The sequence below is a fragment of the Lolium perenne genome, chromosome 2 (assembly GCF_019359855.2).
Source record: "Lolium perenne isolate Kyuss_39 chromosome 2, Kyuss_2.0, whole genome shotgun sequence".
In the NCBI taxonomy this organism is placed as follows: Eukaryota; Viridiplantae; Streptophyta; class Magnoliopsida; order Poales; family Poaceae; genus Lolium; species Lolium perenne.
Genome location: NC_067245.2, coordinates 258,485,178 through 258,497,371, shown reverse-complemented (window position 1 = coordinate 258,497,371; position 12,194 = coordinate 258,485,178). Strand labels below are relative to the sequence as shown.

At 41.1% G+C, this 12,194-nt stretch overlaps 1 protein-coding gene across 1 annotated transcript; it reads left to right on the top strand.

The window, feature by feature from the left end:
• Positions 1–1,794: 1,794 nt before the first annotated feature.
• Positions 1,795–9,638, top strand: LOC127335732 (3beta-hydroxysteroid-dehydrogenase/decarboxylase). The gene is made up of 8 exons (XM_051362460.2): positions 1,795–2,090; positions 2,999–3,088; positions 3,172–3,305; positions 4,251–4,409; positions 6,052–6,174; positions 6,244–6,323; positions 9,144–9,351; positions 9,444–9,638. The coding sequence occupies exons 1-8, from the start codon at positions 1,844–1,846 to the stop codon at positions 9,489–9,491; spliced, it is 1,089 nt and encodes a 362-aa protein (XP_051218420.1). The 5' UTR covers positions 1,795–1,843; the 3' UTR covers positions 9,492–9,638.
• The last annotated feature ends 2,556 nt before the right edge of the window (positions 9,639–12,194 follow it).

Sequence of the window (12,194 nt, the reverse complement as noted above, 5' to 3'; positions counted from 1 at the left end):
TCGATGTTTGGTTGATTGTGTGCAGTAGTCAGATGCAAAGTCTGGTCGTTTGGTTGCGATATGCTGGGACGATTAATCTACACGGTAAACTAAACTTATCTACTTCATGGAACCACCAAATCGACGCCGAGGCAACAGAGCTTGTTCATCCCCCATAAGGTTTGGCACCTCCGGACCTCTCCCTGCACATCAGCCTTTCATCCCGCGGCAGCCGGCAGGTTGGATGCGTCCGGGAGGAGATTATTGAGTCGAGGTGCCTGCCGCAGACACGTCTCGACCTGCCCCAGTTGAGGTTGAGGAAGCTCGCCAGCGGCGGCATCTTGTCCGTCAAGGATTTTGACATCACGCCAGCCACGTTTGTGTTTGACCAATGCCATCGCGCTTAGGATCTGTAGGGAGGCGCTCTTCCAAACGCAACCGTTTCTTCATGTCGGAGCTCGTGTTCGACGGCCACCGAGACGTTGAAGAAGAGGAAAATGAGGGGATTAGCTAACTAGCTAGGGACCTGGTTGGTTACTTGCATCTTATTTCTGCATCGCGTGAGATCTTCTCCCCAGAGCAATGTTCAATTGGGCCAAGTCCATATCCTGAATGTCAATTTGTTTGATTACTAAAAAAAAATCACCGTTAAACGCATACGCTCATATACACGTGCATACACTCATCCCTATGAAAGCACACACGCACACGCTATCCCTATGAGCACCTCCAGAAGACTGAGCCGGCGGATTGGATCTTGGAATTAACGAAGTCACCACAGATGCCTCGCTGTCGACGGGAACGCCGCCTCCCACTGAATGAAAATTCTGCCTTTATGAGACACATATATGTTAAACCTGGAGTTTGAACTCTGGTGAGTTGGAAGTACAACCACCCTTCTAACCATCCAATCTCAGGTTGGTTCTCAAAAATCCAAAAACATTCCGTAAGCTGCTTTCGGTCCTGGTTTGGACGGGCTCAAACCCAGCAAACGTTTTGGAGGTTTTCTATATACTGTGTGTGGCTCAAGACAAATTAGTTTGAAATACTCTCTCCATACCCCATTTATAAGCCTATTATATGCTTTGAAAAAACTTTAACTATTTATTAAATAAAGCATTAGTTATACCATTGGAATCCTCTTTTTAATCTGAATCTGATAGTATAATTTTTGTGTTATATATCTAATATTTAGCTAGTCAAATTAATGGTTAAAGTTTTTCTAGGAGCACCTAATAAGCTTATATACCGGTATAGAGGGAGTAACGTAACAAAGGTTGAGGTAAAATATATGGTTTGTTGTCTTTTTACGATGGAGCTATATATGAAATTAGTTTGAGAAGATAATTAAGGATCCCGGTCCTCTTGTGATTGGATCGTTAGGAGGACGGCGGCACCCTCAGCCCATCAGAGTTCAAATCCTAGATTTGACACTTTGGTTTCTCATAAAGACGAAATATTCTTCAGTGAAAGGCGATGTTCCCGTTGACAGCGAGGCATCTGTGGTGACTTCGTCAATCTCAAGACCCGTCGGATTAGTTCTTCGACACAGTGTCTTGAAAGTGCTCATAGGGGTAGGATGTGCGTGCGTTCATAGAGATGAGTGTGTGTGCGTGTGTGTGAGCGTCTTTGATTGTACTGTGTTTCGCAATAAAAAAATCCATGCCCTCTTTTGTATACATTCAAGTCAAATAAATAATGCACAGCTAGCATTTGATAATCTGCCCGGAGAGAGATAGCTCCTCCTTACACGATCTGTCATCTAAATAAAATGAACATCGGCCAAGCCTATATATATGATATGAAGGGAGCAAGTAGTTGACGAAAGCACTAATCTGCATACTACTACTACCTATCCAGCCCCATGGATCCGTCGGTGGACAGCCTAGAAGCAAGGTGGTGTGCGGTAACCGGCGGACGGGGATTCATGGCGAGGCATATGGTGCTGGCGCTGCTCCGTTTGGGACGTTGGCGCGTGCGGATCATGGACCTCCACGCCGACGCCGCCCTGACACCCGACGAAGATGATGGGCTCCTTGGTGCCGCCCTCCGCGACGGTCGTGCCGTCTACATCTCCGCCAACGTCTGCGAACTAGCCCAGCTTACGAAAGGTATTCTTATCCTGTCATCCATGCATTCCATGAAGAAGGTAGCTTATTCCATCGCCCTTTTGAGAATCTAATTGCCAAACCTCACCCGCTGGATTTCCGTCTAAATCCGTAGCAAATAGGCCACCTTACCTAGCTATAGATCCACATAAAATAAGCCCGTGGCAGCTAGATTCCCCAAGTCGTCCACACCGACGCATATTCAGCGCGCTCCCGCCCTGCGTCGATGGTTTCTCTATGACTACTTATAGTAAAAATAACATAGGTAATAATATCGTACGCCTAAAACGTTTTGGTGAAATGGCATGAAAATAAATAAAAAAGTGAGGTGGTCACTAGCTACTCCCTCCGTTCACAATTACCTTGAGTTATAGGTTTAGTGAATGTCAAACTTTACAAATTTGAACTACAAATATAGGAAAATAATACTAAAATTAACGAAACCTTGACTTTGACTAAAGCCAAAACACAGGATAAATAACAAAAAAGGAGGGAGTATGTTGGCATAACATCACACATCGTAAAACAAAATAAGTTTATAACATAAAAAATGACACAGTTCATGAAACAACATATAACTTACTACCCACTATGAAGGTAATAATTTAGACTATTAGTTAACATGACGTATGTTAATACTGTATGGTACTCCCCACTATGACCAGCTTATGTATGGACCCCTTAATACATATAGTACTCGTGCTGCCCTATTTAAGGCCTAAACCAATACAGGAAATAAATACAACTAGTTAAAAATATGTACTACATTTTGAGATAAAAGCTAGTACTGCATGCATGTTCAATTGTTAAAAACATTAAAAAGTGTTCACATGCTATATATTTGAGATTTTTCTTCAGCTTTTTTTATGTTTATTTTCTGTGTGCCAATTAGCTAGTCTTATACACTGCAGCTTTGGAAGGGGTAGATACTGTTTTCCACACAGCTGCGGCAGATCCTAACAGCAACAACTTTCCGCTTCATTACAAGGTCAACGTAGAGGGTTAGTAACATTATCTTAACTTCACCTTGCTTGACAGGTCTGTAAATGTTCTCACGAACACTTTTTTGTTCACTTGAGCACAGGGACAAAGAATATCATCCAGGCTTGTCAGACATGTTCTGTTAAAACTCTGATATACACGAGTTCAAGTGGAGTTGTATTTGATGGAGTTCATGGCCTCCTAAATGTAGATGAATCGACACCATATCCAGAGAAGGTTGCCACACATGTTTAGTCATTTTTCTCGTCTAATGATTAATATGGTTGTGTGTATAGTGTATACACTAATACACCTAGGCAGAGAACAGGGGTTATGCTCCTTTCAGCGGAAAAAAAGCCAGTTAGTGTCTTGTTATTGCCTCCATTTCATAGTAGTGACAGTTATCATTTTCAATTTCTGCAATTCCCGGAAGGGACCACATGAACCTACGTACGCACATCATTCGTTAACCGATGCTATAATAAGCTTCTAATCCTGTTAAAAAAGCTTCTAATTAGTACAACTGGTGCTGCACCGGACTTATGTTTGCTTCTATTGTACCAATATTTTGAAGAAAAAAAATGTATCGCATCTTAGTATTAGTCAAAATCAAAGTTCGTATAGTTCGACAAATATGTAGAACATTGTATTAGTATGTCCAACATCAAATACGTATAATTCAAAAGTGCTCCATTGTATTCATTTTCAAATATGAATCTAATTACCTACTTTGTATGGCACATAAGTCACATTTTGTTGGTAAATTAATGGCCAAAGTTAGGCTCAAAGTACAGAGAATATAGGCGGATGGATTATGGTACGTTCTACAGGCGTTCTTATTGAAATTGATGGTCTATCACGTTCGATGACAAGTGGAGAATTTGAAAATCTTAACTACTCTTGTTTCGTAAGTACATTGTGGTATGATTGTTGAGATGCTACTGCATGGCAGACAACCTCAATTTTTTTCTTACTTTTTAGGTTGATATGTTTGGCCAGAATTCCTGGCCTTTGTTTTCCATTGTAAAGAATTAATAATACTGACCAGCTGCAGTATGTGGTTGTGGCCAGCTGAGGTCCTTCTCCTTTTTGAAAAACAATTTATTTCAGAATCACGCGATCATATAAGTAAGAATTAGTCGATTCTTTCTAGAGCTGACATGATTGTTTTCTTATTATCAGTTCCACGAAGCATACACGCAAACAAAGGCAGAAGCAGAACAACTAGTGATGAAGGCCAATGACATAAATGAGTTGCGCACTTGTTGTATACGTCCTGGAACCATTTTTGGTCCCGGTGACGGGATGATACCAACATTAGTTTCTTACGGAGGAATGAGGGTAAGTATGTATATAGTATGCATAATAATACCACTGGAACATAATTCAAGCAAGACTATCTTTTAATCTTCGTAATTTTTCGCTACATGTTTAATTTTTTTACATATCTAATTAATGTTTTCGACACAGATGGCGGATTAGTTGTATAAAGCAGAAAACCGTAACGTAGTTTTATAATTAATTTGTGACCGAAAATCCCGCACGTACTGAGGTAGGAAGTCATTCGATAAGCAGAAACGCCATGTTTTCGTCCCTCTTGCCTAATATCTCGGTACATAACTAGCCATACGTGAGGTGTTCATAAATGGTTGCAAAATTCAAAATAGTGGGCTATTGCATATCAAGAGGACTCACTAAGTTTTGCTTGACCTTGTGATATCCGCTAATAGCTCTCTAAGCTCCGCTAAAGCGCTATTTATGAGTCATTTAGCGCTAGGTGTTATCGGGGCAAAAAGACGTTGTCCACTCTGAACAACAGCCCAAATGTCCATCGCATTGGTCACCAAACCAGCTTCCATCAGACCAAAGAAAACCTTAGGACAATTCTTGAGGGAAGCAATGTTGGCAACAAAGGTGGCTGTGACCGGCCAACCAACTAAAGTGGCTCCCTCCGTTTCTTCGTTCATTGGCATGGTTTGATACAAGACATTGTCCGACGACAACGAGGATCGTTCCTCACATCCACACAATCAGTGGGAGTTACACGAAACAGACTCACTTGAGTCACAAACTCACGGTATCCTAGCCAGGCACGAAGTTCTTTCCTCCAAGTCTCTCACCGTGAAATTGTGATGTCTGTGACCCTAATTCACTGATAGAACTCAGTTCAATTGGATATTCACTATCGACATGGTTATATACAATGTCTTCATGATTACCTTGTTCGTGTACCTAATTTATGTTTATTTTCATGTTTATTGCAAAAAAACGAGAATAGATGCGCTAGTGGCAGCTATTGCGGTCGTATAGATGCGCTAGTGGCAGCTATTGCGGTCGTAACTTGCAGGAGCATTTTTTTCATATCCTGATATATATTTTAAACTTTGGTCCTACCTTACATTCAAACTCTTCGGGTAGTAGAGGTCAAAAACAAATTAGCCTGACTCGGTAGCATGGCTCACCGCGACATCTACTAGTTAGTCCACATGTGAGGCGGCACCGTTCGAAAAATCTAGTAGACTATGTCGATGAGATGCATGACTTTTATGTTGGTTAATTCATCATTTGAGATCGTATTCAAGAAGTTAATTGTAAGCACTCAAGGTAGGAAAATCTCCCTAAAACGCTAAAGATGACAAAAATAAATAAAAATAACAAACTATAAGTAACAGTTCATCGCATATTTCGGGAGGAATCTCAAGAATACCATTTGCTTAAACTCAAAGAAAAGATAGTACGATACAGACTACTATATTGATTATGAGGTGCTTTAAGCGGCGTACCAGCTAGCCTCGAGGGCTCGTGCAAGCATTTAAGATACCTGGCTACCAACCCTGACTTTAAGAGCATTCATGGTATCAATTCATTCTATGTATGTATTCTAGAATAACTAACCCAAATACAGCTATCTAAAAACAAATAAACATAGAAGTATTTTATGCTACGTAGTTTGTAGTAGATGACCTAGTGTTTATTGTTGCAGATTATTTTGGGTGATGGAAAAAATAATGATGATTTCGTATATGTGGAGAATGTGGTGCACGGTCATGTATGTGCTGAGAAAACTCTTTCTACCAAAGAGGGTGCAATGCAAAGTGGAGGCAAAGTATGTATTTATTGTGGCCTGCAAAATGATTAATGTTATTTCTAAATTGACATTTTAATTATCGTGTAGGCTTACTTTATAACAAATATGGAGCCGATGAAGATGTGGGACTTCTTAGATATGATATTAGAAGACCTTGGATACAAAAGGTGATATTTCTTATTCTCTTATACATTAGGGTGTCAAACTGTTAGTTCACGTTGTCATCTTCTTAGCAGTAAAATTCATAATATAGGAACTTTAATATGGCAGAACATGTATGTCACAATTAGCCCTTGAGTATATGACCCTAGATGGTTGAAGCAATATTAAGTTACTATATATTGTGATTGTGGTACAGTTTAAACTTAAAAATATATCGCATCATATACCACCAATAGTATGTATAAGTCCCTAAATGTAACATGTCTACGTGGGAAGACATTGTGTGTGATGTGGTGTATGTGAAACCAACATCTGCAATGAGTCTTACTCATGATTTTATACTTCCAATTTTCTTAAAAGACTACCTCAAAAGATAGCTCGTCCTAACAATGTATGGCAAAGTATGCATTGTATTTTTTTTAACAGAAGGCATAAATGCTCGGCTTTAAATTAATGGAACACAGTACATGTATAATTATTTCAAAATAAGTGATGGGTGACCTGCACATTTGCGCGACCAGCTTCCTGAGTGTAGTTATATAAATATTCCTCGTGACTACTCCTTCCATGCTAAAGTTTAACTCGTTCATGTTTGAAAAAAGGATTAACTTGTTCGCATCCCCCAATGTTCTTACCTCATTCGTTGGAAAACACTTTCCAATTGAAGTTTTTGAGAGTTTCAGTGTTCTACTTCTCCATCGGTCTCACCATAGATATTTTCAAAACGTCATGCCTCATGATGCTTCACGCATAGTCATATTAATCTATTTTTCAATGTCCATTAGCCATTCATTTTGATGTAAAAATGAGGATATATTCTTTGATAACAGTGAAACACTTCCTTGCTCACTCCTTGCATAGTTTGTCCTTTGTATCGGGAATAAAAGTAAGAAAATATATTGATCTTTTCAAACGCCAGATCGACATTAGCCATAATGTTGTTGATTTCTATATTTTTGCACAGTCATGCCTTGGAATGATTCAGCATAAACTCATCAAACTCTAATCACCTTTGTTAATTGTTTATATTTAAGATGATATAATTTATGGTTAAATTTCGTTGCTAATTCTACCACTTTTACTCGTGTGGTTGTTTGTATTTTATCAAACCATGACATCTCTATCTAATTCTTCATTGGCCATTTTATGCTTTTTAGTTCCATTTTTTGGAACCCACAAATATAATTTTACTCATAGCTATATAAGATGTTGTAATTATTGGTTTTCAATGATTGAAAATTAGAAAATCATTGCGTATTTCTATATATTTTTATGGTTCCTATATTTGTGTGCATTGGAAAATTTACTTTATCATCATATGTGACATCATTTTATGCTTCCGGTTTGTTTTGATGGTGCCGATCATTAAAACATGATATTTGTCTCTCAATGCAACAAGTAACAATAGAGTAGTTATATTCTCACAGATATATAACTTTCAGTGTGCCTGCATAACATAGTATCTGACAAACGCCTACATGTCTATATCCTTGATGTAGTAAATTTATCTATTGAGGCTTGCACCAGTACAACACTTCCTCCCAAACTTAGATTAGGATCTTCGATAATTAGCCAATTAATTCATTAATTGTGAGCTCTTTTAAGACCATGCCCAAACTAGGTATACCCAGTATGGCTATATCAGATATCGCAAAGAGAGTACGTAAGCACTATCTTATATTTCCGTCGCTCATGTTTTCCTGTTGATGGTGGTCTATCGTCACTACGTTGCTCATCGTGTTGGTCGGCTGGTTGATCCCGCGTCGAGTCAACTATTCCCCCCGCCTCCTCGTAACTGGCACTGCAGACACTCGTTCCCAATGTGCCAGACTGTCTGGCCGCACATTGCGCCATCGTCTTTCATGCACACCGCCACCACCCTGTCGGCACGCAGCTACGAGGCCTTGCCAGCCTGCACCGTGCTGCAATGCCTCATGGCCGGCAAGCACCGTCTTTCCATGCCTCCCTCCCGTGGGCCATGATTGCCACACCCGACAAAGTGGCCGCCAATGATCTTATGATGGCGTACATACATACTACGCCCGACAAAGTGGCTACATTATCATACAAATAAGTTGGGCTATAGAAATTTTATACATAACCGTTTAGTGTTTTAAAACACCATCATTGCCTTAATTATGATAGGGTATCAGCGATCTCAGCTGTCTTTTTTTTTAGTCTGTTTGAGTTTTGGGGGAGAGGGTTGTACCAGATCAAACGCCTTATCTTTTGACATGTCACAATTTTTTTTGGGAAAACCCTTTCTACGCACTTTGATTTTAGCATATTCCCGTAGGTTATCAGATGATTCCACGTTTCATTTGTAATTTGAATTTTATGCATATATATATAATTGCTAGTTTCCGTATAGATGTTATTTGATTTTTTCATATTTATATGGACTCTGGAGCTGGTATGAACACGGTTGCTTTTTTGTTGCCATGTCTTTAATTGTTGTTCTTTTCACTGTTTCTTGTGGGGGAATTATTTATAATTTTGTGTGTTGCTCGTCAAGTTTTTCTTCTATCCATGAGTCAATATATTGATTGTGTATGATTGTCCAAATCTTGACCGCTCCAGTTGTGTGTTTCTGTTCAATCAATCAAGACTGTTTGCTCTCTTCTACTTCAGTAATATAATGAACTGACTGTTTAGTATGATTATTATTTTTATATATATTTATTGGACAGAAGTATTGGGCTATGGGCCAACAAAGTTTATTGTGTATATATGATATCAGAATGACAATAATTTATTTCTTATAACCGAGAAATATTGCATCATATCATCATATGATATCCTAACTTATGACTGTTTGTTTGCAGCCAATTTACTTTAAGAATACCTGTATATCTTCTCATGCCAATAGCATGTCTAGTAGACTGGAGCTATGACAAGATATTCTCTCGCTTTGGAATGCGTAAACCTCGCCTTATAACATCTTCAATCGTGAAGTATGCCACGCTGGATAGAACATTCAACTGCCAAAATGCTGCTGATCAACTTGGTTACAAACCAATAGTGTCACTCAAGGTTATTACTTTGCCACATTCTTTTTAATACCACACTTAGTGTTTTAGTATTTATTTGATTGTGCTGACACTTTTCGTGAACTCTATTGTCAGGAGGGACGAAAGATCACTACAGAATCCTATAAGCAGTTCAGGGTGTGAGATATGCAAGTATATCTTGAAATTAAAAGGGCACCAAATTCCACCAACATCAATCTTGAGATATATATTGTGCGATTGTGAAAATAGACTATAATATATTTGTAATTCTACTCTTATTACTGTTAATTTTATATGATGAAAAGACCATATTGGTATCAATAAGAGAAGCCGAAATGTTCAAGTAAAGAGGTTATCGACGTCTCCCAAAATGCAATGGCCATCTGGATGTTGCTACTGCCTCCCAAGTCTGGTCCTAACGCCGCACGGGTCACTAGATCCCCTCCCTACCTCCATGAACAAATTTTCTCCACGCGTTGTAGAGACGGCCACATACGGAGTATTGGTGTTTTCATTCCGGCCAAGTTAATTTTTGTGTGGGTAGGGTGTGGCCACAATCCGATGGGCTAACAACATGAGGCACACAAAGATTATATAGGTTCAGACCGGGGAAAGATCACCTATAACAGCCTTACGTCATGTTGGTATGTATATATTCAATGGGTGTGAGGTGCTCAGTGTTAGAAAATTGTAGCCAGCTAGCGTTTAGCCGACATCTAGGCTATCTCTCTTCATCTGGGGTACGACAAGAGCAAGGTATCTATGGTGTTAGCACCCATTTTAGGCTACCTCATAGTTATGTAAGCCGGATCTATTGTATTCTAAGAAGGAAGATGGGCATGTCTAGTTTTGTGCCAGGTTTAACAGCAGGTCAGAATTATGGCCACCTTAGTCTGAAAACAAAATCATGTCCACTTTGGTCAAGACGAAATAATGGTCACCTTAGCCCAAGGTGGATCCATGTTCACCTAGGGTCCAAGGCGGATTTATCCACCATATAGGTCTAAACCAGTTTGGCGAGACTTGAAAGACTCCATCAGTTACGCCAAGAAGAAAGACCAAATGAAGTCACCTTCGGCTCAGTCCGGAATGTTGGCTATTTGGTTCCAAGGCGGATCCATGTTCAGGCTGGACCCATTGAAGATGAAGAAGCTAGATGGATTAGTCGGATCCCTGGCCACCTTTGTCGTTAGGCAGATCCATGATGGATTGGTCACTTTAGGCTTATGGCAAATGAAAAGACCTCTGGGCGAGGAAGGAAGAGTGCTAGAACTTGAAGACAACAAGGAGTCACGCCAAGAAGCAAGGCCAAATGAGTTAGGCTGGAATTTAGCCAATTTAGATTTAAGGCGGGAATGTTTGGAAGATAGCACATAAGATTTTATCCGGAATGGCCTCAAGATGGCTTCATACGAAAGTATGTCCAACACACGGATCTGACCTAAAGCTGAAGAAGGACTTGGAGACGCATCAAGGCAGCCTCAGATGGAAAAGTGATAAACATAAGAGTTGTTCTTCTCTTCCCTAAAGCTGAAGATGGACTCGGAGACGCATCAAGACAGCCTCACATGGAAAAGTGATCAACATGAGAGTTGTTCTTCTCTCCGAACCCAAGTTTTCTTATTGGAGCATCTCCATCGAAGCCACGATGCAATATCCAGAGCCAAGACAAGAAGCAGGACAAAACATAGGCAGATCCATATTGTGTCCGAGTTAGGCTAGATTTAGGGTTTTTTGACATAAATTAGAGTCCTTTTGTTGTATGGAAAGTGCAAAGGAGTCCCTTGCTCATACGGGAAGACCAACCGCCTCATATATATGTGAGAGGTGAGGGCCGGTTGAATAATACCAATCGAATCTATGAATCTATTACACTTTTCTGTGTTCATCTATCTCGTACCCTTGCACCTATTATTTTCGTTATTCGTTAGTCTACCCACGGCGGCAAGCTGTGAATCCACGGGGCTCTAGGGGCGGTCAGGCCAACCTGAAGCAGCCCGTAGTTGTTGGAACCTCCGATGGCTCCCTCCCGAAAAACTGGAGCTTCCGTTTAAGAAATAAAACCTATTGTATAGATTCATCATAGAATGTATTTTCATTTGTAAAGTTTTACTTTGACTAAATCTGCAACACAAACTAAATAAAAGCGGAGGGAGCAGTCTATCTCAGGCTGTAAGTTGGAACGGGCTCTCCACGGCGCCGCCAGCCATTCCCACTTACATCGTGCACGTGGTCATTGTGGGCAGCGGCGGCTAACCCTCTCTACCCAATTAAGCCCACCTCGTCTCCGTCTTCTCTTAATATAAGGAAGCAAACTCATCGAAAACAAACGCTCTCCAGAACACGAGCACGATGATGGTGATGCCGGTGAACTGCAGGTAAGGGTCAAGGAAGTTCTTCCCCGCACGCAGCGAAGTGTTGAGGGCACCACCAACAGACTCTTTCACATCCAGGACAAGAAGGATTGGCCCTGCGTTGGCGGCTACGCCTGTGTTCAGTTGTCCAAGGGACCGGCCCTCCGTGATACCCAGCTCGCCGCCGACTGCCAGGGCTTCAGGAGGCGGCCGCGAGCGCACCTGATATTTGCCGATTTTGTTCTTCTTGTCCAGTGCAGTCGCGCCTTTGTCCCCGAGCAACGCCGTCTAGGCCGACGAGGCGAGCCTCACCGCCGCAGAGGGTGGGCGAAGACGATCGTGGAGCCGTCCAATTCACACCCGGCGCCGCCCAATTCACCCAAGACACCGGCGAATCGAGGCCTACTTCGCCACCGACCGTCCCTCTTCCCAACCTCAGGCACTGGGGCCAGGACTAGAGCGAGGTGAAGGCATAGCTAGGGGCGGAGCGAACCGGAGAAAGCACGGGGGT

Coding starts and splice junctions, on each gene's coding strand:
- LOC127335732 (XM_051362460.2), top strand. CDS start 1,844: ATGGATCCGTCGGTGGACAGCCTAGAAGCAAGGTGGTGTGCGGTAACC. Junction 3,306..4,250: donor CGACACCATATCCAGAGAAG/GTTGCCACACAT, acceptor TCTTATTATCAG/TTCCACGAAGCATACACGCA. Junction 4,410..6,051: donor TTTCTTACGGAGGAATGAGG/GTAAGTATGTAT, acceptor TTATTGTTGCAG/ATTATTTTGGGTGATGGAAA.